At 39.3% G+C, this 25,998-nt stretch overlaps 2 protein-coding genes across 2 annotated transcripts in view; one reads left to right on the top strand and one right to left on the bottom strand.

The window, feature by feature from the left end:
* The window catches only part of ACER2 (alkaline ceramidase 2), a 50,863-nt gene extending 38,423 nt beyond the window's left edge, over positions 1-12,440 (top strand). The window contains exons 8-9 of the transcript XR_009280764.1: positions 11,333-11,442; positions 12,011-12,440. The gene's annotated coding sequence lies outside the window, so the exon portion shown is untranslated. The remainder of the gene's footprint in view (positions 1-11,332; positions 11,443-12,010) is intronic.
* Positions 12,441-12,584: 144 nt separating this feature from the next.
* The window catches only part of SLC24A2 (solute carrier family 24 member 2), a 105,745-nt gene continuing 92,331 nt past the window's right edge, over positions 12,585-25,998 (bottom strand). Inside the window, exons 7-10 of the mRNA XM_058865393.1 lie at positions 22,565-22,696; positions 15,580-15,669; positions 14,993-15,159; positions 12,585-12,943 (exon numbers count right to left, since the gene is read on the bottom strand). Coding sequence (XP_058721376.1) covers positions 12,694-12,943; positions 14,993-15,159; positions 15,580-15,669; positions 22,565-22,696 — 639 coding nt within the window. The 3' untranslated portion in view covers positions 12,585-12,693. The remainder of the gene's footprint in view (positions 12,944-14,992; positions 15,160-15,579; positions 15,670-22,564; positions 22,697-25,998) is intronic.

Genomic DNA, 25,998 nt, shown 5'->3' with positions numbered 1-25,998 from the left:
ATCAGCAAGGCCTTCAGATGCAACCAGTCTGGACAAGTTGTTCCCTGCAGCCTGCTGGCAGGCTGTGTATTGCACAGTGGGTTTGTGTAGCTCAGAATGTTGAGCAGACATGTGCTTTCACCCAGAGCCCTCCTGGAGGTGCAGAGACCTTCACCTTCCCTTCCCCAGGAAATGATGGGATTCACTCCATTACTTGGCATAGCAACCAGAACACATAGTGAACGGAAGGAAATCTGTTGAATCTCTGTCTAGAAGGAAAATACAATCCACATCTCTTCAGAGGTGTATGGTGGGGCTGAGGAAATTCACCCTGAGATGAGTGTTAAGTGGGAAGACATCCCCTACATGAAAGGCAAAGTTCCATCCAAGCCCAGCCGCTCTTTATTGTACCTTGGGCTGATGCAGGAATCTAGAGAAACCTCGAGATTTGTTTAGGCACCTGCCCTGTACTGGCAAATGTAATAACTATTTACTGCACTCTTTATGACCTCTATCACTGCCCTTATTCTTTAACATTCAGAGTTGAAATCAGCCCAGAGGAGAATGCTTTTGTTGCAATGAAGGCCAGCAGGGGTTTTGACTGGAGAACAGCTGTCGTGATGCTAAGTATATATTTGGAACAAGGACACGATGAGATGTACTGCCCTGCTTAATGTCCTTGCCTGGCTGTGCCTTGCTCTCTTCCTGCATTAAGGGTTTTATTATGTCTCCTTGTCGGCAGAGATAATTGCCTGCAAATGTCCGCAAGCACACCTGCTACCAGACACTTTGCTATTAAGGTAATTCCAAGAAAATGAAAGCTTCAGCAGCCATGCCAGCACCAGTTATTAATCCAGATAAGCCACCTTCCATGCACTGAGGACATGACCTGCTTGTGTTTCAGTCCACCTAACTCCCCTGACATTCTGCAAGATCAGTGTTTCTCTGGGAGATACTGTGCCCACCTCTTCCTGATTTTGTGGCGGATCTGGTGACTTAGAGATTTTTTGTTTTTGCCCTTTCCCAGAAGTGTCCATTCACAAGGAGTGCATATTGGAGTCTGTTTCATTAGCAGCTCTAGACAAGTTGGTACAGGTGCCAAAGCACCTTCATGCCAGTAAACTTCTTTCTGTAGGGCAAGAATGGTAGAGCTCACCAGGGCAGTTGAGGCAGTGGGTGCATGTACATAGCATCACCTTTCTGTTGCTACCCAGACTTTGCACAAACCCACTGTGAAGCAACTAAGGATGCCCTGCTTCTGCCACTTGCTCTCTTCTCCTTCCACGGTGCCTGGTGGTGCCTGCAGAGCTGACCTTGCCACTCTGTGTTTAGCTGCCAAGTGATACCACAGACAGCTAGAAGTGGTGTCAGCTGTGGTGTCAGCTGTGGTGCCAGCTGTGCCAAACTGGCCTTGCCTGGAGGATGGCAGTGCAGGCAGTGTGCCTGAAGGAGCATCATGTGGGCATTAGCCCCTCACAATGCTTTCTTCTGTAAGCAAAGCCCACTCCCCTGAGGGGTGTGATGGGTTACAAAAATACAAATGACTTACTGAGATACTAATTAAGACGAGTGTTATAGATGACAATACAGTATTGGCTTTCACATTTATGTATTAACTTTTGCCTATTAATAATCACAAATATTTTGATATGGTACAATTTGTATTTTCTTTTAACTGCTTTTTGGTATAGTATAATCTGTCAGTTTGTGTATGCACCATATAGTTTATATAAATAGTAGTGTGATAAGTGTATCTTAGGCCGTAGCATAATATTGAAATAGAGACTATGTGAGGTTAAAATGCTTTTATTCATGTAACTAACTCAGAGAATAGGGTAAGATAATTAGCTAGTTCCTCACATTTATGGACTGTTAAAAAGGACTGCAATATGATATTGGCTTTTGCATTTATATATTAGTTTCTGCATTGATCACAAGTATTTAGATATAGTATCATGTATACCTTTATTTAGCTGTTAGTATAATATAATCTACCAGTTTAAGTATGTACTGCATAGCTTATAGAAGTAGTGGGGTGAATATATGATATTATAGGCCTTAACTAAACACTGAGTGTTAAAATACCTCTATGTAACCAAAACAAATGGTGTAAGTCAATCATGTTACCCCCCCTCTCCGCTGTCTTATCCAAATGATAAGATAACTGTGACACAAACCAGAGCTCCGGACGACAATTAGAAAATACCATGTTAAATTTAAAGAGGACATACAACAACAGGATGGAGACACAAGAAGGAATAAACTATATTGACTTAACACACAGGATGTCATGCAGATAAACCAGAGTATGAAGAAACCAAACAGAAGAATTTCCGTAACATCAAACAGTTCACAGAAATGTGTGAATAATGTATGGACTTTATGAATATCCATGTACCTCAGTAATGTAACAGTATAAAAAAACACTATCAGGGACTACTAGCATGTTCTTTGGCTGTTTGCCAAGAGCACCCCAGCACTGAACTTTTGTCTCTTTTTTTATTCCCTATTAAATTTTTAAAAATTCTGAAGCATTATTCCATCCTTCACATGAGAAAAGGTGGAAATCCCAGGAATACACAAAACGAAGCCTCAAAGGAAGAGCCTGAGTCACATCATGACTGTTTCATTCCAGGGCTGTGGATTTACTTGTAGGTGAGGATCCTTTCTGCTGCCTGAGCCTTACGAGGCATCAAAAGGCCTGAGACCTCCTCGCTCTGAGCATCAGCTGCCTCCACTGGTGCTGGGGCATCATTGGTGACAGGAATTATTTTGGATGCTGGGCAGTGTGAGGAGCAGAGAGGATAGGAATGTAGAGTGAGCGAGGGCAGTAAAAACAGGCCTGAGGACAAGGAAGATTTGGCTCCATCATGCTTGTCCCAGCTCTTCTGAGGAAAACATCCTGGCATGTTTTAAATAGGTTTTTAGCAAAACAGGTGATAATGGTTGGAGAAAGCTGCCCAGGAAATTTCTTCTTGGAAAAATTGCATATTAACAATCATGAACTTTTAGCAATTCCTTTTTTCAGTCAGTTTCTAGCAAAAGCTTTGCTGAAAGTTGTTCTTCTGAGTGGAAAGTAAACTGAATTTTAGGGAATAATTTTTCAAAAATTCACTATCTAATATAACAGAAAATGAGTTTACTTATACTTCTGACTGAGTCAACACTCAAACTAATTTTTCTTCAACAGTCTTGTGTTTTACAAACTTTAGTGAAACTCTCTAGAGCAAGTTTTGGCTAGCAGTATGTCCTAGTCCCAGAGGATCAGACTACAATATCTTAGTCTTGGAAATTGGCAAGAGTTGGTCTCTGCTTTGAGAGGCAAATTCTGACCAGCAATATGGCATAGTATCAAGGCACGCAGGCAGTACATGACAAGAGCAGGTCCAGATCTTCACAGGGAATTTGACAATTCTGGGAATAATTTGCCTTTTCCTTCTTACTAGTTAGTAGCAAAGAATAGGAAATAAGTGGGGGTGAGGAGCGGGCAGTGGAAGAATTTTTTCCCTGTTACCATGTTACCATACAGTGCACTAAACCATTCACAGAAACACTGAATTTGTAAGGTTGGAAGGCATCACCGGCAGGCTCATCAAGTCCAACCTCCCTGCCTACACAGTGTCCCCTAGAGGATGTTATTCAGGGTTGTGTTCCTTCATTTTACAGCAAAATTAAACTGGGAAGGAAGGAACTGGAGGGAAACCCATCTGTTATATGTCCTTTTAGACATAAATTGTAACTGATTTTTATGTCAGTTTTTCTCAGTCTCCCCTCCTGCCCTGCTCTCAGGATCACAGTGTCAAATGCAGGGTCCATGGAAGCGGCATGTTTTCCCATGCCAGACAGTGCCCACAAACACACCCTTCCACCCACCTCCTCCTCTGCCTCCTCTGCCTCAGACAGCAAGCCCAAGCCAGACCTGCTCTTCGTCTCTGACACAACCCCACTGCAGGCAATACTGCAACACAGCAGAACCAGCACGAGCAGTTTCATATTTTTAGCAGCAGTTAGTGGAAAGCTGTACTGGGGGCTGGTATTTACTCATCATTGCTGGTGCACAGGCAAAAAGTGCTTGCAGGCAACCCAAAGGTTGGTGGGACACCTCTTGTTCAGAGTTTCATTCTTTGTAAAACTGTTCTTCAAACATTGTATTTGGAGTGTTTTAATCTTACAGGATGCCAGTAACTTCTCTGACTATCCTCATATTTAGCTAACAAGAAATGGTTCAGTTTGGATTTGATGCCTCAGAAGCTATACTGTAGATTTACAACTAATTGCTACTACTTCATCATCCTGCCAAAAAACGCCCCCTTGTCCACACAATATATATGTTGTTCAAACCGTGATGTGAAAATTTGCATAAATAAGAGATGAAGGGATGAAAAACATCTCTTCAGGGCTAAAATCTGTACTCTAGCTCTCTGTACTCCTTGCAAGTTTCTGGCACAAATATTTATTTCTCTGATAATATGTGTTGACAGAAAAGGAATTCCTTGTTTTAAAGGGAAATTCTGAAGTCTTTCCAGGGAAGGAAAGTTTGAACTTCGTTTTAACATGCACATTGATTTCTCCTTGTCAATAAACACTCCAAATGCAACTACTTGTAAAATAAAGAAGTAATAGTGAACGTTTTTTGCAGCACTACTGGTAAGGCAGTGAAGTACTTGCTTGTGGATACATAGTAAGGCAACTTGCCTTCATTCCCCCAGGCAGGACTGTGGTGGATATATAACGTTTTTCTTTTCTCCCTGCTCAACCCAGTCATATACCATCAAGACCTGCTGTGGTACTGAAGGATTTAAAATCCTCCTCTTTACAAATGTCACTGCACTTGAGGAAGGGATTAAATGTTATCCAGCAGTAGGGTAAGAAAACACACACCTATAGATCAAAGCTATGAGCACCTCTGTGTGTATGGATGCATGTTCACTTCTCAAAAAAGTCTAAATGTCTTCTTACAAACTCTCTATCTCCAATCTAAATTTTGAAACATCCCACATGTGTCTCTGTGACTTGGAGCCTACACTAACTTTGTTTTTTGCAGGATGTGTTTGACCTTGTTGTTTTTTGTTGTTTGGCAGGCATGAATATCTCAGGACAATCAATGTTGTCAACTCCTTGGCTATCTGCAATTTTCTTTTGATTTCAGTCTAAAATTTTAAGGCTCTAATCAGGTTAAAGATGAATGAAAATCCCCTCTCCTGAGCTCACACCTTCAGTGTTGGCATTATGCCTCACAAAAACACCTTAGTTCTCTGGGGAAGATGACTTCCTGGGGCTGCTGTGGGAGAAATATTAAGTAATAATGTCCATGTGCAATGTTTTCTAACTTGAGAAGATGGAAAGTTTTGTTCATTATGGGAAAATCTGACCTTCTTTTGCTGTAATTTATGGAAGATCATTCTTTTATTTAAATGCAGCATTCACCAGAAGACTGACAAAAAAAAAATTTAAAAAATGGAAAAAGCCTAACTGGCAAGGACAACAGTCTGTGCAGCCTGGAGGTTAAACAAGGTGTCAAAGTAAAGAATGGCATTCAAAACATCTTGTGACCAAATGTATCAGTAAAGTGTAAGGAAACTTGATCCTGAATGGAACAACAGGGCTCCAGACATACACAGCTCCAGGTAGTTTGGATTCACATTGTGCTGTAGATGAAAAATCCTTGTCTAACAAAATTTTAAGCTCACTGGAAGACAGACAATTTCTTTACTCTGTGTATACACAGAAGGTAGCACTGGGACACAGCAAGAGGCAAGCAGTACAGCTTGAACACCAGAAATGACGAGCAGCACTGCAGATCATCACTCAACCCAAACTACCAAAATCAACTACCAAAGAAGGTACTTAAAATACTATTTTCAGAGTAACAACAAGACAACCAAGTAACCAAGACCATTAACACAAAAGATACTGAGCAAACTGACACACTCTTCAGTATTTTTATTAGTATTTATTGTTATTATTGTTATTCACACTTAGACAACTCAGTTACATTAAGTGATTTATATGAAGAACTCTGTATTAATATGATAAGGTGAGAAAGTGTACACACCACAGTGAAACATTCTGTAGATAGTGAAGTAGGACCTTGATAGAAGGGATTATTTCCAAGAGCCTATGTACAAATAAAGGTAACTTTCATACTATATACAAACTTATATTCACAGAGAACGTACTGATTCAGAGACACAAAAGTTTCATCTAGTGAATAATGATCCATACACTTAAACACATGAGAAAAACTTGAATCTTCAGGGGTTTGCCTGGAATTGCAAAATAAAAAAATACATAGCAATGTATTTTTACTTTTAAAGTTTGAAATGAGTAAAGATGGGGAACTTCAAATTTTTCTTACAATAGGCTGAAAATGAGGGGTCATAAGAATATGAAAACTACAAAGTGAAACAAATGTGCTAAAAACACTTTATTACAAAAATAGCATCTGATTGTCAGTTATAACACACTACTATTTTCACATCACAATACCATGTCTTGATCTTGCCATCTTAAGTGACAGAAATAATTTTAATTCATGTAAGTCAACTCCCCAGAGTCAGGATTGCAAAATTAAAACTGCAACAGAGATCCTGATAATGGAAATGAACACAAAACCAAGTGAAATCCTTTGGCATTACTTAATTTTGATAAGGGATTAAAATAAATTATTGATTCCTATTGGATAACCTGACACTGAAAACTTTTTGAAAAACTGACAGAAGCAACTCATTTCTTATAAACTTATTAAAACATAAGGAGCTTCCTTTGCTGTGATCTCAGTGGGAGAAAACCTCAAAGTAGCATAATGATTTAATTGCTTCATTGGGCCTGACTCTGCAAGCATTTTATTCCTTCTCCTGGGGTGAACAAGGGTAGCAGGATTGAGTCCCTACTGCAAAGGTGCAGCATTTTGTACAGCCCCACAGGAAAACTCAAGAGTATGAGGAGCAAACTCCCCTGACTTACTCACAGCATCACTAAGGCAAAACCAGATCCTGCTTTACTGTACATTTATTTGTCAGTATTTGACATTATACCTCAAACAGAGACATGGAAATGATTCTTTACTTTAAAATTAATGATCCCCTTACTTAGAAACCCCATACTAGTCTTCTGGGTTTTTTATGGCTTCTTTTTACATTAAGACAACTATGTGACATAAAATAAAAATAAAAATAAAATAGTAAAGTGCACGATCTTTAAAAACGTGTACAAATTTCATTGTTGGGATTGGTTTTGTGTTTGATGAGTGGTGAATTTACAATAAATCTACATGAATGTACAGTTCATTTACCAATCTTGAATTACTCAGTCTTGTCCTGGGCTGTTTCACTTATGGCTCATGTAGGAATGATATGGCCAATTATGTGTCTGGTCTACCCACACTCCAAGGGATTACATGGCTTCTAGGCTGGGATGACCTGTGCCTGGCTGGCTGGAGCATGGGCTCAGTGCCATGCTAATGGGACAACATGACTTCTGGAGAAGACACACGGCTTGCATCTGGTCAGGGGAAGGCTCAGACTATCTGCACCCATCCAGGCAGGAAGCCCTGGGGTGCTGCACACTGGCACCTAGCAACACACTGCAGACCTGTCTGAACCACGGGGCGGTGAGCCATACGTGACTGTTGCATTTGAGGGGTGCACTGAACAGCAGAACTTCAGTCTGGAACTCCCCAGTTCCAATGGAAATGACGGATACCTCAATACCAATACTCCTGTAATTGATGGCAACAGGCCCAAGAAGGATAATTTTAATATCAGCCAGGAATGAGACCCATGGCTGTTGGAGAACTGGAGCAGGATTCTTCTCCACACCTATCCCATTTGTGCAAACTATCCCATTTGATAATCTCAAAATCATTTTCTGCAAGTATTTTTCCAGGTGCAAATTCTTCAATTTAACCTTCCAGGAACAGCAGGAAAAAAAAAAAAAAAAGAATCACCTGCTCAAATCAAGCATCTTTCTCAGTTAGTCATTGCTATTTACAAGATTTAAATTTTTTTCCAAGAATACAAGTGAATGTAATTTATCTCTTTGTACATAGCTCCCAGGATAACCAGGTTTGTTATGTAACTGCATTTATGAAAAACGGGAACCTAAGAAAAAAGTCTCTATCTTGTCCAGGTTAATGGCAGAATTCTTCTGTATTTTGTTGGGCCAGTTCTTAGAGAAGGGATTATTTCCTTGTTATAAATAAAGAACCATCTGATTCAGACTCATACTTGACTCAGAACATAAGTTATATGGACCACAAGATGCTATTTTAAGGAATTACTGCTGAAAGAATAATAATTAAAAAACATCAAATATCCCCTTTTTTTTGCAAAATATGTAATGAAGTAAAAGACAACCAGAGAAATAATCCCTTAGAAAACACCCAAACATTAATAATATTTCTAAGCATCTATTTTTTCACAGTACTTGGATTAACTACATGTTTAATTTACCACTTTGTGGACCTTCATATCCACACACAACAGTACCATGAGTGACAGTGACCATAAACTACTTCAGAGTAGTATATGTGGAAATTATATGGTAGTTTCATTGCCATTACAAACAAATGACACCTAGATAAGATGCTTGTCACCCACTGTGCTTTATGCTTCATGAAGTTTATGCAGTCAGCCACATCAACTGGATACATAAGCAGAAGCATACAGACACAAGAGCCTGTCTGCACTATAAGAAAGCACTAGCTTTCAGTAAAATAGTTAATTTAAAATACATAGAGCTTTGCTGAAAGATTTTTCCATGTCTACATGTAGTTGTTAAGGAGAGAATCTTCACACCACACTTTTAATCACACCTTTATAGCTTCTACCAAGTTGTGACCAGGGTGGCTTCTACAGAGAAGTTGTAGAACTTCTAGTTAGTTGTAGAACTCCAGTGGTATTTTGTACCAATGGGGCCCATTTTCATATTTAAATCCAATGAAGTAAGTGCAGAAAACCTTTAAAACTGGCTACAATCTGAACCATGATCCTATTCAAATGCTACTAGAAATCCCTTCCAAAAACTGTTCAACATTTATTCCATTCTGAGATGATGGTGGCACAGAGGGTTGGTTATTTAATCTGAAGTTGCACTCTTATCTTACTTGCTATGTTGCCAAGCTGGTGTCCTGAAAGTGCTAAGCTAGAACAGGATCTTTATCATAATGCAAATTTTTCTACTAATTATTAGTTTCTGCTTCGTAAGGGTTATGCAGACACAAGTATCAACTGAGTGAACATAGGCATACAGGCAGGTGGAACAGGCTTCAACACCGACCAGCTCGCTGTAGAACTTGGGCAGTGCGGGGGACCAGATCCCTAGTGAAGTCATTCACAACATTGGCTGAAAAAAACAGAAACAGGCTTCTAGGTGTGCAATGTTGAGAAGAGTTCATGATTCCACACTGAAATAATTATGAACAATGAGGAGCACTTTATGCTGGGGAGTTTTCTGAGACGGTAAAATAGGAACTTTGCAAAAAGTGTGTGCATTTCTGGCAGCACTGAGCCTGGACAATTCACTGACATCCAGTCACTGGGTTAGAGCAGCTTTTGACTGTTTTCTCAGCATTCCAGTTTAAGACTGAATTCCTACTGTACAGGATAAGGGACTAAGCTTCTCCCTCCATCCCACTCCTCTTTTTCTTTACCAGCCAGCAGAGCCTGTTGTCTTGTAATCAAAGAGCATATCAGCATCCAAGTGTCCATGAACAGTTTACCCCAGCAGTAGAAAGGTGCCTTGGCAAGTATAAACATCATTCACAGACAGCCTTCACAGAAAGCACCACACAACTGAAATCTGTCCTATTGCCTCTGGGTCTGAGGTACCACAGGCACAGTTTTCAGCCATTTGAAAAATGAACTGCCCAACAAATACAAGGCAGCGGGAGCCATGAGACGTCTCACTCTGAAGGAGAAAAAGTTACTTTTAATACCTTCCAAGGTAAATATGTGATAGGGACAAACAGACATGTGAAAGAATTGAGACACATTTTAAGACAGTATAGACAGATACCAGTCCTTAATGGTGTACATAAAGTTCTTCCTATAAGCTGTTGATGCCAGTTACTGTCTACTCCCTACCTGCCCTCAGTGGGGCAGCAGTCTCTGCTCTGCTGCTGATGCCCTTAGTGCACTAGAGTGCTCTTAGAGCTCTGAAGGTCAGGTAGGAGTTTTCCTTCCTTTTCCAGTGTGGGAGTTGTTAACACCATGATGGCAACAATTTTTTATTTTTTTTTTAAAAAAAAAAAAAAAAAAAAAAAGAGTAGTGTGCTAAACAGAGATTGGACTCTGGCCTGGTTTCTTGACTTGAAATGTCAGATCAGAGAACCTGGGCATCGCAGTATTTTGTAAGTGGCAGCATACACAGCCGTTCCTTTAGATCACTCCTGTGTCCGATTCTGCTTACTTGGGAAAGGATTGCCTGTTTTGAGCACTGTCATCAGAAACAAAAGCATTTGGTGACTCCTCTGGAATAGACTGTACTGTGGAGTCAGCTGTGTATTTTGGGACACACGTTTCAGTTGAGGTCAGAATCTGGGTTATGAATTTGCTTTAGGTTGCTGCTCCATCAGCAGAGGGCACCACAGTTATGTCTATACACCAACCTTTCCATTGCGTACACCCATGGGAACAAAGGTTAAAAAGAGACGGGCAGCACTATCGTTAAGGATTCTGCACCAGTGAAGGATCTTGAATAGAAGGACAAGTTTTTGCTCTCAGTGTGAGAAGCTCACTCTAAAAAGCACTAAGAAGTAAGAGATATTGCTTGTTGTACGGTTAAGATCAAATACTGATTCTGCATGTGGCTAGGACTTAGGACAACATATGAGTAGCAGACATTGCAACTCCTAGTATCCTTCCTTTATTTCATTAACATCTCACTTTTTTCTTCATGATATCACACAATATTAATATTCCTAATATAAACTTTTGTACTGCTTTCTCTACCATTGTTTTCTGTCACATACAAAGACATAACAGGAAGAACAGTACAGGAGAAGGAGATGAGTGAGAAACAAACAATGCAGAGCAGGGAAAAACAGACAAGAAAAAATGTGCTGAGCCTTCTGTTACACAGATGTGAGCATGGAATTGCCATTGTGAGCACAATACACATATAAAACAATGCTGAAACAGGTCACAGAAATGCACTGAAACTTCATGAACTCTTAATTGCACAAAAGACTTGGACAAACAAATTATGATTATCTGAAATAATTTCTTAACATTCATTCCAGTCCTCTCATTTTTAAAAAAAGCAGCCAAACTACAGACTATAATCTACTACTACAGAAAGATGAATGTTAGTTGCTTTCTCCTTTCTTGGTTTTTTTTTTTTTTTTCTCTAGGTTTGGACCTTCTCCTTCTCTCAGTATCTCACAAAAAGGATGTTGCATTTTCACTCCTTCCTGAGTTTCTTTAGACATGTACACTTCCAGCAATACCGAAGAATTTTCATGTAAGTTTCCTGCAGCTCCACTGTATTTAAATTGTGTTTCTCCTACCTAGTTTCAAGATTTATAACAGCAAATGTGAACTGCCCCAGCTTTATACAACAGCTGGAGATCTCTTCCAGCAATAACTATATGTAGCTGTGAAGGTCCTTACACTCCAAGGAATAGTGAAAGCCTATAAAGTACATATTCACTTAGCAATTAGGCTGCCACTTTATAACTACTTCTATTTTCTGTATGAAATACTATGCATAAGCAAATTAGCCTTTTTATTCTGGCATGAAAAGGCAAACTCATAACAGCATCTGAAAGCCATTGGTACTGTTGATATTGCTGCATTAGAAAAAATGGTGTGTTCGCATAGCTGTATGATGTCACTGCATGCTGCGTTGCTATTACAGAAGAAAGATTATCCCCATTCTGGTCTTTGCATGAGAATGCAATGAAAATCTGCACCAGTTACAAAATGGTCAGGCATCATGGCTTCAGTGCCAGAGACAGAGTTTCTGGAATCTGAAGAGTTTTGCAAGATGTAAAAAACCACCATTAACATCCTGCTGATTGCCTTTACAGACCTGTGATGCAGATGATCAAAAAACCGATTAATCCCCTGGCTTTGCTGAAATCACATCATATAAATCCAGTTACATGAAGAGGCATACAAGCCCTTCCCTGCTTGTGACTCATTGCTTGGTGTATGCTTTCCACTCAGGAGTTTCAGCAGGTTATCAGAAAAATCCTGTACCAGGGTATGTGGGGGGGTGGTGCCTCCACAAAGTTAACATCAGCTTTCCCCTCAGAAGAGGAGAGCTTTAGGAGCCGAGCACACTGTGTGTCTGTGTATACTACTACAGAGAACGAGAAGTCAGCGGGCATGTACCGTAGGCAGAGGAGAAGCAGTAACTTTCACTGTTGCCGTGCGTACGTAGCGTGTCCAGCGCTGAGCAGCGAGGATGTTCTGCAGCAGAGAAGCCCTCGGTGCACCTGGACCCAGCCCTTCAGGCGTAACTGCACTGTCCAGCAGCAGCCACTCTTCAGCTCTGAGGTTCACCCTTTGTATCTTTCTCTTTCTCTTTCTTTCACTCTTTTAAAATTGAGGAAGAGGAAATTTACAGATCCATGGGTTCTTCCCACTGAAGTTTTCCACCGTGTTTTTTTTTTTTTCTCTTTTGTTTTGACATATGTATCATTTCTTTAATAAATATATATGTTTTGGTTTGGTTTGGGTTTTTTTTGTTGAGAAACATCACTTTCCACTAGATGGAGACAGGACACTGGATCACTTTGTCCTCCAGAAGGACACTGACAATCAGGAACACAAAATAAAGCCCAAACATGAGGAAACCCAGGATTTTATTCATCCTCCACTTGCAGGAAGCAATGGAGAGGATGACAAAGAGCAGCATGATGAAGAGGAGGACAATTGCACAGAACAGACCATTGCTGCTGACTGTCACCGGGGCAAAGCCATTAACCACAGCATACAGGAGCCATGGAAGAGGAAGGCTGTCAAGAAACAGAAAAATTAAATTAAAACATTGCAGAAGTCCAGAAGGGAGCACTAGGAAGTTTCTGGCAACAGTTCAAAACAGAGCCAAAGGCTTCCTGCATAAAGTGAGGCAGGAAGAGTTTCAACCCTTCTAATAATTGCATAAATATAGATTGTAAGCTTTCTCATGGTTCTTGGGGAGAACACATAGGATTTATCCCCCCCCACACTCCTTGCCCCTTCCACCAGTTATACTGGTGAGTTATATTTCCCTTGGTTGGCAAATCACCTGGCAGTCTGTCTGTGAAGAGGAAAACCCCTTTCATTTGTTACTAGATTTCACACCATCTGCAGAAGAAGCTATTTGCACTTTTTCCAAGAGCCTGCCTGACAGGAGGGTGGGTTGCATAGAAACATGTCCTTGCCATGAAGAACCATCACTCTGCAAGGCACTGCCTGCAAAATTTCACCCTTAAATATCTTTGTCCACATTTACTGTATAAACCTCTGTTAAACTGTGAACTTCATTTGAACTTCAGCTTAACTTCTATTTCTGTGTTTGCTGTCATTGCATTTCTCATCTCTCACGCCACAGAAAGAGACAATATCCCTCTGCAGGATGTCAAGCTGAAATAAATATTTAAGACACTGATTGGAGCTTAGCAGGCTTAGAAAGCATGAAGTAAGTTGTCAGAAGCTCACAACATTAAAACTTTGAATAAGCAGCTTAAGAGAGAATAATTTATTACAGCTGCGGTACTAACTACACCACTCTACAGCTCCACTGTGCCATTTCTGTTGTAAATGTAGAAGACTGGTACAGGACAAAACCATTTCCATCAGCAGGAAGATTAAACATTTTTTAAAAAGTAAGCAAGCACTGCAAAAGAGAAATAATTTTGTGATGCATCCTCTGTACTCCAAGTTGGAGGACATGATTTTCATGTATTTTACAGGTTTGCTGCATATCAATACTTCAAAGACTTAATGCTTCTGGACTAATAGAAAAGTGGCCAAGTTTTCCCACTATGTCTAAAGTACTGCCATTAGCTAACAGATAAAGTAAAAAAGATATTTATTATACATTGTAACTTGAGGATCCTTTTCTGTACCTCTGTGCAGTTGCTGGTGTATTTTCAACAGTGAAAACCAGGATCACCTCTACAACCAGGCTGTCTGGCACTGTAACTATGACTAGACCTGTCTTCTTCTGTGTGATAGCAAGAAACAACCAAAGATGGAGAAATTGAAAATATGCACATGATTCTCAGTACCTCCATCCTGTGTTGAAGATGGGACTATGGCAACAAAGACAGAATTTATCTGTGTATTTCCTGCACATTTTTGAAACACTGAGGCACAGATTATACCATTCCTGAACCTGATCTACCGTGGTCTCAAAAAATCAAAAAATAATTTGAATTGCAACATTATGCCACAAATCATTACCCTAGAGCTGCCATGAAGCAGTGAGGTGTAAATAGAAAACTTCTGCACCATCTCATGCAGCTTCACATTGTCAGAGCTATAAAAAGGGTCCTTTTTGTTAACAGAGAATTGGTTTGTAATTTGGAACTTGTCAGGTATAGAAAAAAAATTAATCACATGTCAACAGCAGCCTAAACGAGTTACACAAGACAAAGACTTTCTGTTGTTATTACAGCAAACATTATTACTGCAGAGGCAATGAATTGTTCCTGATCATCATTTATAAAGAAAACTCTAATATAAGCACAATGAGTGGTAGCAGAAAGCAAACAGCAACCTCACAAAAGTATAAAAAGCTTTGAAATTCCTTTTCGGAACAATGCCCTTGCACAATTTTAATGTGCATTTCACTTGCCTGAGCCTCTCTAATATATCAAAGCAAGGATTAGGCAACAAATTTATAACATTTCTTCATGCAGTTATCTATAAACTTTGGAGCACTTGCCATAGTAACATTCGTTGCATATTTGCATCAATTTCCTTTTTAAAGATTGCTGCTTGCGGGCAATACCACAACAATGTGCTAAGAACAAAAGACTTGTTTAAAATAGACACAATTTTCTTGGTGTAGAACTTACCCCACTGTGATGTCAAATATGTTGCTTCCAACAGAACTGGATACAGCCATGTCGCCCAGACCTTTGCGTGCTACAATAACACTGGTAATAAGGTCAGGAATGGATGTGCCAGCAGCTAGAATAGTCAGCCCCATGATTTCTTCAGTGATACCAATGGTCTCTCCAACCTAGAAGGGTTTAAACAAAACCAGAAAAATGTGTCCTGCAGTGAAGAAATGTTTTCAGCTGTCCTGGACTTTCCCACTAGCTTGGAGAATACTAGACAAGATCAGAGAAATACTATGTTTCACGGATTTCCCCATGTATTATTAGGAGAAAGATAACACTTTCAAATAGAAGCATAAAGTATTGACAGGCAGTTGCTGATGGTTCTGATGTTACAAGAAGATCAAGTCCTGCGGTCAGGCCAACCACAGGTCTCAGAACTACTTTCTATTTAGTGAGTACTGATTTGCTTCATCCATGGTTACAGATCCCGAAATAAAGCAGCACCCAGCATGAGATAGATGGACTCTGATTAGAAATGATCTTTTACTGTGCAAAACCTAATGCAGGGCTTTTATTTTGTACCAGTATCACCTCCTTACCTGATGTGCCCACCAGACCATCAAGTAAGAAAAGAAGGCAATCCAGCTGATAGAGCCAAAAAACGTGATAGGAAAAAATTTTCTTGACGTCTGAAACACAAACAAGGAGAAACAAGTGAAAACCTATACTGAAGGGTGACATGCCATATTCTTAATTGTTTCTCAATATGAGAGTGGCTTCTCATTTTTTCTGATGGCCTGTTCTAAGCAACTGTCCTGATAATCATCAGATGTTCAAAATACTTGTAAGAAAAGTAAGAAACAGATGCCCTGACACTGGTACTATACTTACCTATGCCTCTTCCAATTGCTTCAGTCATAAAATAGGATCTCCTAAGATCTTGTATGATGAATGGCAAGTTCTGGGTTGTGATTTTTAGTATAATTTGTTATGATGCAGTTTGCATATGTATTTATCTCAATAGTGGTTTTACTTCTAAATTTATTAATAATTTCATGTTTCCTCAGAATGAATGTTTTCAAATTGCTTCAACAGCTGCCCATATCTTTCTTTCCTACATTAGTAATTTTTTGCAACAAATTTCACAGTCAGTATAACAAAGACTGGCATATGGTAGAGCTAAAAACATGCACACGTAAAATTTATTTCGTCATTTACTCTGCTTGTGAAAATGACTCACTTTCTCAATAGAAGGTATGTTAAGCACATACTTTCCATGCTTCATTTTGCAGAGGAATTTAATGTTATAATATTATAAAAATATGCAAAACATACCATCAGGCCCTTCAATGAATTAAATACTCTGTGTAGCATCAAAGTGACTTAATTTTTCATTTTCACTGTCTCCTTTACTAGTGTCATATTTTGAACAGAGTGTTCTTGCAGCCAATGAGTGGGTTATATTCAGATTAATGATTTTTTTTTGTTGTTTCTGTTCTTTCCAATCTTCTGCATTTTCCATATTTCCTACTGACTAACTGAATCTATGTAACAAAAAGAGGTCAAATTAACTACTAAAGGAAGGAAACAAAACTGCAGTAGTGTGCCAGGCAAACACTCTAAATCAAATCAGTACTTAAAATTAAATTTGTCCTGTGAATGAATTCCACCAATCTTTATGTCCATTGACCCTCTGAATGCAGATGTTACCCCAGATGATTTCTGACATGTGACTAGCAGAGTCCTACAAATTTGCATGAATAACCAGTAGGGCTGCCTGTGGAAGTAAGTTATACCAGTCTGAATGCCTGCTCAGTCCTGCAGTACTTCTTCCCATTCGGTCCTCACTAAATCCACTTCCACTCCAGAATATTTGTCCCCACTTTCATTTCAGGTCACGCCCCAGCTGCACCAGGAGGCTCGTAAGACTGTGGATCATTCCTAGATGTTGTGGGAGTAGATGGGATTGCAGGACTTTACCTCAATGTGACTTTTGGAGAGAAAATACCATTTGTTCTGATTCAGTTTCTTCAAGCCATAATAAACACTTTGCTTTTAGGGAGTTTACTAGCTGCACAGCCAGCTTTTCTTATATAACAAAATCAACAGGCATTTGTATGAAACATCTCACCTTTAGGAACTGATCAGCATGGAACAACAGGGTGGCTGTCAACCAAGAGATGATGTATTGGGCTGGCCATTAGAACTGGTCAAACAGGAATGTCACTCTGTTTTGCCAGCTGAGCCTGAAAACAATGCAGCTTGTCTGTAGCTCAGTGAGACTGTGTAGACTTTCTGCTGATGTAACTGGAATGAGCTCGGGACATTAACTTATGTAAAAAGGGTGAAGTCAGCAATGGCAATTGTGCACAATCATCTACAGCATGGGACAAATACAAGGTCCATATCTGCTCCAGCAGCAGGTGCAGCTGCAGGCTGTGCTACACAGCACTTTCTCACTCCCTGTGTGTACTTTGCATAATGCTAAATGTCCTCCTGAAAACAGAGCATGTTGACTAGCATGACCTATACAATTTCACAACTGGATATAAACAGGAACACACATTAAAAATGATACAGATTTAACAACACTACTGGAGGGATGGAAACCTATTCTGTGAGGAAAGGCTAAGAGAATTTGCATTGTACAGTCTGGAGAAGAGAAGGCTTTGGGTTGACCTAATTGCAGCCTTCCCGTACCAGAAGGGAGCCTCTAAAAGAGATGGAGAGGGACACTTTACAAGAGCATTTAATGACAAGGACAAGAAGACTGAAAGGAAGTAGGGTTAGATTGGACATTAGGAAGAAGTCTTCAGTATGAGGATGGTGAGGCACTGGCAGGGGCTGCCCAGAGAAGTTATGAATCCCCATCCCTGGCAGTGTCCAAGGCCAGGCTGGACTGGGCTCTGAGCAGCCTGGCCTAGTGAAAGGTGTCCCTGCCCATGCCATGGGGCTTGGAACTAGAGGATCTCTAAGGTTCTCATCCAACCCAAACCATTTCATGAATCTGTGATTCTAAATTCCCTCATAATACAATAACTCCACCTCTGCTGGAGTAAAAGAAGTGGTCCAGTAGGGGTTTTAAACAGATTACCCTTAAATTACCACCATGGCACCTGGAAACATCCTTTTCATATAAATTCTACTACTGTCACAAGCACCATTTTTAGAACTACTCAGAGTACTTTGGTTGATCTATTTCTTAATTGCCTCTCAACTCATTACAGAGTTACTTTTTCAAAACAGAGTTCTAAATTTCTGTCAAACCAGAAAATATGACAATGAGCTTATGATACTTAAAACCTACTCAGATGGACTTTTAAGTTTAAAATCAAAATTTTATATGCAATGGAGGGTAGAAGACCTTAATGTGAAAAGGAACAAAATTTGAAAGAAATATATCTATGTTACAACCATCTGTGGGAGCAGAATTAAGACTGGTAGAAATAAATGAGTGAAAATAACCGTTTCCTCTTTTAAAACTAACCAGCAGCTAGCAGGTTTTTTCCCACCATTCTTGGTAGTCAACTTTTTCAACTTTCAACATTTTTCATCTTCCTTGTAAAAGCTGTGATCTTTTGGCAAGACATATGTTTCATGAGACAATGAAGTAATAAACTTGTTTGAACTGGTCACAAAATCTGCAAAGAGCACCTTGCAGCAATGCAATTTGAACGATCACCACACAATACTCAAGATTTAAGCATACACTGGCTTAAGCAAAACTAGTACAACCAGAGCCATACTGGTCAGTAATACCTCTCTGATGTTGTGATTATATACACCAAATGGTTCTGGCAAAACAAGGAGACACTGCCTATCTGAGTCAGACACCCACAGAATTTGGATGGCTAAGAATTACGAGTCCATAACTTTGCAGCATGTGTACTCTTCGCCTGTTTTAGCTAATCCTCTCCCACTAAAATTAACTGATAAGCAGCAGTCCAAGATACTTTAATAAGCTTAACACTTAAATTACCTATTTTAAAATGGAGAACATTTAAATTCAGAAAGGGCAAAATTTAAAGCTTGTACATTTTACAAGCGATGAAATAAAAAATGGACTCCATAGATGCTGCTATATAATTTGCATATAGATGAAAATTTTAAAAAGCCATAACAAGATTGCTAGTACTTTTTTGTATGCTAGATTTTATTCTAGGGTGTAACAATAATAATCATGCCAGTTTTATAACTAGTTTCAGCATTCTTTTGAGATTTATGTGATTTCTACTCCCTAGCTCTTTGGAATACAGAGAGCTGGCAGTTTTAAGCATTTTCCTAGAAGACTTAGTCAGAGACAGCAGACAGCAATACTTCTCTCCATCTTTTTCAGTAGTTATTGTGGTAGTTGCCTTGTAAAGACAGAGTGCAGAGTTAATTAGCAATTGCCTCTTTTGTGGTCCTAGTAACAGATAAATGAGAGAATCATGGCTTATTCAGTTCATATCCTATTTTCTTTTAACAAAAGCAAAAGGATTTTGTAGTTCCACTGTAGATTAGATGTATTAGTACTGTTCCTGTCTATCAGAAACATTTAGAATGTTTTTCTTTATACATTTCTATATATTTATTTAATACCAATGTCTGAAAACAGGGCTATAAGTAGAAAAAATAATCCAGGTATGAAGGCTTTTCTTCTAAGAGATTGATCCTGGAAAGTAGTGTGTGCTGAAAAATTTGGAAGGTAACTCTTTTAATTTTAGCCAGGATTATTACCAACATCTTTAACCTGAATGATTCACATGCTTGTCTCATTCATAAATGTATCTGCATTGCAAAGTTTGATCCTTCTTTCACACTTAACAGTGCTTAACTCTGATTACTCAGAACCTGCTCCTCTAACTGAATCTGTACAGGAACATGTTGTCCTTGTCCCCTTGGTAACAGTGCATCTCTGTATGGCAACAAGAGTTCATGGAAGTTGTAGCTCTTTGTCTGTAATGGAAATTTGCAGAGATAGAAGGAACTCCCCCATATGGGTCCAGTGATGGTAGGACTAGAGCCCCAAGATCCATTTTTCTGGCATGTAATGCAAAGGGATGGACAGTGGAGTAAGATTATAATAAAGGAGGTGGTGTTCAATAACTGCTCCTGACCTACCCGGGCACCTTGGTCACATAACTTTTCTTCCAGTCTTTCAATATCTGTTACTCCAGGAGGTGGGCAGTTACATATGTGACCTCAAAAGAGCCACTGGGGAAACAGCCATTAGTACAGGAAAAACACCCATTAATGCTCAAAACACCTGAGCAAAAACCTCAGGAAAAAAATTCACCAAAGGCACACCTACCTCTGAGATATGCAAACAACATTATTGATGTTATAGTAAGGATTTAATATATACTGGCTTAACGTGAGCAGGTGTTAAGGCGCTAAACACATTAAAACATCTCAGCTAGTCAATCAGCTGACAGTTAGCTGAACTAATGCATAATCTACTCTAAGAATATAAAAATCTGCATATGTGTGCACCAGACCATAATAAGGCAGCAGGATTTTGCTAACTTTAGAAGAGACCTTGTCTACGAAATATTTTTTTTCTAGGGCTTCTGGGTTTTATGGTGCTAAATGTATCTCAGAATAGTACAAATAAATGCAGGGAAACCATCTTTGTGTGGAGATAAAAAATACATTAGAAAAAAGACTCTAGATGGAAAGAACAACTTATTGAAAAGTGGACACCCATAGAGGATGCCAAAGGCTCCATATGGTCTTTCAAATCAGTATACAGCACACACACATTCACTTTATATATGCATATGCTAATCTGAGCATCCTGATGCAGAATTTGGGTTTCTGACTAAAAATTACCACACTTGCAAATTGAGCCCCTGATGGCAGGCCTATCTAAAAAGTCTGAGTATTGCTTTAGGTTTGCTTTAACTTTTATCTCACAGATTTCACTGAAAATTGTTTTCTGATGCACATGCTGAGCTGTGATAGCAGGCATCATTTTTTGTTAGGAAGGGATTAGTGGGGATGGCACACAGAAATAAGTGAGAATATTGTGAAGACACGGTAATGAAGCATACTTAAAATGTTAGACACTTCATGCAACCATCTGGTTAATTCTTTGACAGCAACGCTCAAACTAAGTAGCTTGTTATACTGATACAGCCCATTACCTCTTCTGTTAATCCACGTGTAATTACAAACTACTTTTTTTCTTTTTTTTTGTCTGTAGAAAAAACTACTCCTTTCAGTGAATGGAGTCTTAAAACTCTGTTGTCCATTTGTCTATCTGGCACATACAAGTATGTTTATCTTTTGTGGTATGGCAGGGTATTTTAGCTGCTGGATGTCAGCATGGACTTCTGTTGTGAATGGTACTAGTGCTAATAATCACATGCATCACACAGTTTCAGGCAACTTGTCAAGATACTCGCTTTCCAAAACTATTATTTACAAAACTGTTCTCATTTCTACAGTGCAGAATATTGGATAAAGCTAGAGGTCTTCTTATATTACCTTCAGATTTTCAAAACTCAAAATAATGCCCCAAAATATTTCTTGCTCATTTTAGATCAAATTATGAAAAAAATTTCAGGAATAGTTTTGAATGGTGAAAGGAGGGCAAAAATTCAGAAATAAGTGATCTTGAAATTAATGTAGTATGTTTTGTGTGTTATGAGACAAAAATGATTTCCAGAGTTTTCTGGAATTTTTAAGAAAAAGCTAGAAGATTGGGGAGGGAAAAAGTGTTAGAAGGGAAAGAAGGGAAAAACATCACTTTATAGCCTTTGGAACCTTTCATCTAAAAACAAGTCAGAGATCTTATTTTAGCTTCTTTCTTGCACTGAGTTGCAGTTTTTCAGCGTGTGGGATGGGAAGCGTTTTCACTGTCTGTGAGCAGGAAAAACGAATTCAGGGTGTTGATTTATAAACTTACATGCTGTGCATGCCTCTCTTGCAGCAGTTTTAAACCCATTTTGATTCAGAAAGGAAAAGAGATTAAAACACCACTTAATATTTTTTTTCTTCTTCATCTCTTGACACTCTTTTACTTTCCATGAGCTTTCCCAGTCAGGTCTATTTGTACAAAAGTGGTAAGACTTGGTAACTTGTCAGTCTTACATTACTTCAAGCTGTCTTTTAGGACAAAACTAGCAAGTATTTTATATACAAAAAGAGTTATGGATTCTCATCCTAGTATGAAAATGACAAGGGTGGAAGAGAAAGGTCTAATAGAACATATATTTAAGAGAAATGCATATCTTTATGTCTGAACTACAGAAAAAATTTAGACAGTCTAAAATCCTTCCAGTCATACCCTTTAGGGCACAGCAGATACTCAGCACTCATATGTTCAGCAGAGATTCAGAAATACAAATGTGAAGACCCCAAAGAATTTTTCAGACCATCCACTTTATGTCATGAAGTATAAGTGAATACAAATTATAATCTTTATAGAGCTATTACCAATCAGTTGCTCATAAGCACTCATTTGAAGATTTGAATACTAATGTTGTGACCTCTTCAAAGAAGAAACAATTAAAAACCTAATAGCTCTAGTTCATTTTTGGCATTTAATAGAGTACCACCCTTTTTTGCAGAACACACTGACTTACAACAGTTACTTACAGGTTTTCTGACGTCTGGCAGGGTAGCCCACAGTGGGAAAACAATGGGTAACACAAGAAGATAGGTGACCTGTTTGCGTGGGGTTTCAGGCCAGGCCAGGCTGAGAGGCTGCTCCTCCTCCTCATCTTCATTCTGTAAGAAAAGCACCAGTGAGCAGATTATCAATGTGGATGAATGAAGACAGGAATTATTTCAAAAGGAGTTCAAGGACAGCATTGTGTTTCAGGGAGAACTATGGTGTCTGAAATTGCATTTACACCACACCTGCCTAGCAATGCTAGCTAGGACACACTAAAAAAAGACTTTGGCCGGACTGTGAGGTATCCCTACAGCACAGGATTGTCCATTTGTTGACAATGTGGCTGGTCCCTTGGGATGCACAGGGTGTCTCTGACAAGTGTTCCTTGGGATGGCTCTCCCTTGGGATGTGGGCTAGTCTAGTCAGGGGGTAAGATGAGTCAGGGCTGCATCAAGCCTAGCCACACAGACAAGACAGAGAAAATGTGTAGACACACACACACACACGGACACAGACACAGACACAGACACAGACACACACACAGACACACACACACACTCTCACACATATATCTTTATGCCTTTATGCCTACTGTGTGTAGATGTATACATGTATCTAACCTCTTAAGCTTTTGTGAGTAAGTTCAAATCTTGCTATTGAATATATATGCATATGTATTTGTATGTACTGTCTTCTCCACAGGGAGGTAGGGTAATTGGGGAGCTGTAGTGCTACACTGCTGGGGTAAGACTGGGCTGCTTAGGGCTCTGCCCACTCAAACTGTGAAACCAGCAAGGGCAGAGATGGCCCAGCTTCTCCGGACCCCGAGACTGTTGCTGGGTTGTCCACACAAGGAAAGGGTGTCTCCTTGTCTCTATCCAAAGACTCTTGTGTTCAGACCAGTCACAACACAGGAGTGTTCCTAACAACTTGGTGCTAAAACTGAAAACACTCCTCTCCAATTTGTGTCGCTGATTTTCACATTGGTCCCTAGTCTCCATTTATGTGAAAGCTGCCCACCTGTCATCCCTATTATAGAGTAGGTGTGTAGGAACCCTCTCCTATGACAGAAAACATTTGGCTGCCACACACTTCTCTTTCCTTAGACTGCTTCTGCTAACAAAATGGAGCAAGTGTAGTGGGCATGACTCAGCCTTTTGCACTCATGAATCAAAATAACTTTTAAATTGTTAACATAGGTAGGTGATGTCTCCAGAACTGTATAAAAATTGCAGAATCAGGCAACTGAAAAAATGTCCTGAACAATACTTTCACATAAATGTGTGTAATGCAAACACTGTTAAAACTGTGGAAAGATTTCTAGAGAGCTCAATGAAAGCTAAAAAAGTCTGAAAAAGAGCACCCAGTGAAAACTGTTTGACAGTGTGGGTGATATACGATGACTTTTTCAGGTCGTGTTCTTGGGGTTTATTTTTGAAAAAAGGATAATAATTGAGATCTCTCCACAACATGCATGTTACTCTTCCTATAGATTTATAATTGGTTTCTTTTCAGTTATTGCCCTGTATTAAGATTGCTTATATAAACCTTATGACAATGCTATTTGAAGCAATCATTTAAATGACCAAACTAGTTGTTCTTCTCTAAGCAAAAGAGTTATTGATGAAATGTCACCACATGTTGATACTGTTAATAACGTTTTTTACTTACTGCCAATTTTGAAGAATTGGTCTTGATTATTCCACTATTATGAACTTCTGAATTGTTCAACTGCCTGAAATGATCAGTACCTACGGAAGCAAGCTCAGCTCTTAGCTTGGGATCTTTCACTATGAAGGTATCACCTGACATCAGTGGACTGGAAGCAAATTCCTATTTACCTCTTGACACACTGACAAGTTGCAGCTACTTTTGAGTTATGTGCTGATGTCAACAGACAATATTTTGCTAAGCCCTATACTTTGTAAAACTCCCAAGTTGCACAACTGTATGACAACAGTAAAGTGATCAGGTCATAATGGTTATAATAATTTAAAAATTTTTAAAAATATATAAGCACAATTTTTAGCACTCAATGCAGTACTTCAGAGGCTCCTGAGCCCCTTAAGAGGCTAGCTTTTGCCTTTGGCTTTCAGCTTTTCACTGAAGTGGACATACTATGCTTCATTGCTGGAAAACTACTGAAGCCAATTTTAGAGGAGCTGTGCTGGAGAAGTTTGTGAGGCTACTTCCCAAAACCAAATCCATTCATTTTCCATTCTGGTAGATGCTTTTGGGGTGGGAAAATCAACCTGAGACACAGGCACAGCTTTGAAATGTGATGACTGAGAAAAAATTCGAGCACAAAAGGACCAATTGAAGGGTTGCCTAGGTAACTCTTTCTGAATGGCCTATGTGTAATTCAATCAGCCAAATCAGCTGGAATAAAGCTTTCTAAGTGACTGCTGCATAAACAGTGCTGAGTGGCAAAGTACTTCCTGAATTGCCATCTTTAGAGATTAGCCATGATTAACAATTATATTTAATCACAACAAAACTTTACATTACTCTGAGTTTGCATATGAGTCTTAAAAATATCTAGACAGTAATGCCTATGTTGGTTCACGCAACACTGTACCAGTACACACTGTAGTTCAACACTGGGACTTGCTCTGTTTTCATGTCTGTGTCAAACACCTCTGGGTGCGCATAAGCACAGAGGCAACATGAGTGGCTGTAGCAAAGAACCACAAAGAGTTGCTTTTGGAGATTGCTAGATGTCTCCTGAGAAACCTTGACCTATCTGTTCAAGATCTTTCACCTTCAGTTGTCCTACATCATCCCTTTCCCCAAGACAACTACCCCAAAACATAAGACCAAACACAAGTTCACAGTGCAGGAAAAACACTTTTTCTTTCTACCTTAACTCCAGGATACATTACAGATGTTGCACAATGGATATTAATTTCCTATTTTTTAAATTAGATTTGGCATCTGATTTTCAATGCTGACCTTCCAAAATCAGTGGAAGTAATGAAGTTCAAAGTATTTGTAGATCTAGCTTCCATGAATTTCAAAGCAATACTAAATTATCCACTGATGTTGAAGAAAAGAATGGGAAATAATTTCAGCAGCTCTAAAACCAGACAAATGTGAGTGTCATGCTGTGGACTATGCAGCAATGACAGAAAATGACTCAGCACAGATTTATAGCAGAGATTGCATGCGCTGTCTGTGGCTACAGCCACGTACATACTGAATATGCACTATCACAGTTTGTAGAAGCTAATCCTGAAAATACACTTTTGTTTCAGTCTGTACCATGAAAACTCCCTACTTGCAATGTTCAGTATGATTACATTCTGCAGTGCTAAGAAGAAAACTAAACTATTATGTGATATACACCCAGGAATTCAATTGCCAAAACATATACGATGGTACCGTTTTAGATACCTTCTGGTATCTGCCTTGACCC

This window comes from Poecile atricapillus, chromosome Z (assembly GCF_030490865.1).
Source record: "Poecile atricapillus isolate bPoeAtr1 chromosome Z, bPoeAtr1.hap1, whole genome shotgun sequence".
NCBI classification, from domain to species: Eukaryota; Metazoa; Chordata; class Aves; order Passeriformes; family Paridae; genus Poecile; species Poecile atricapillus.
This window is presented reverse-complemented; position numbering and strand designations above follow the sequence as displayed.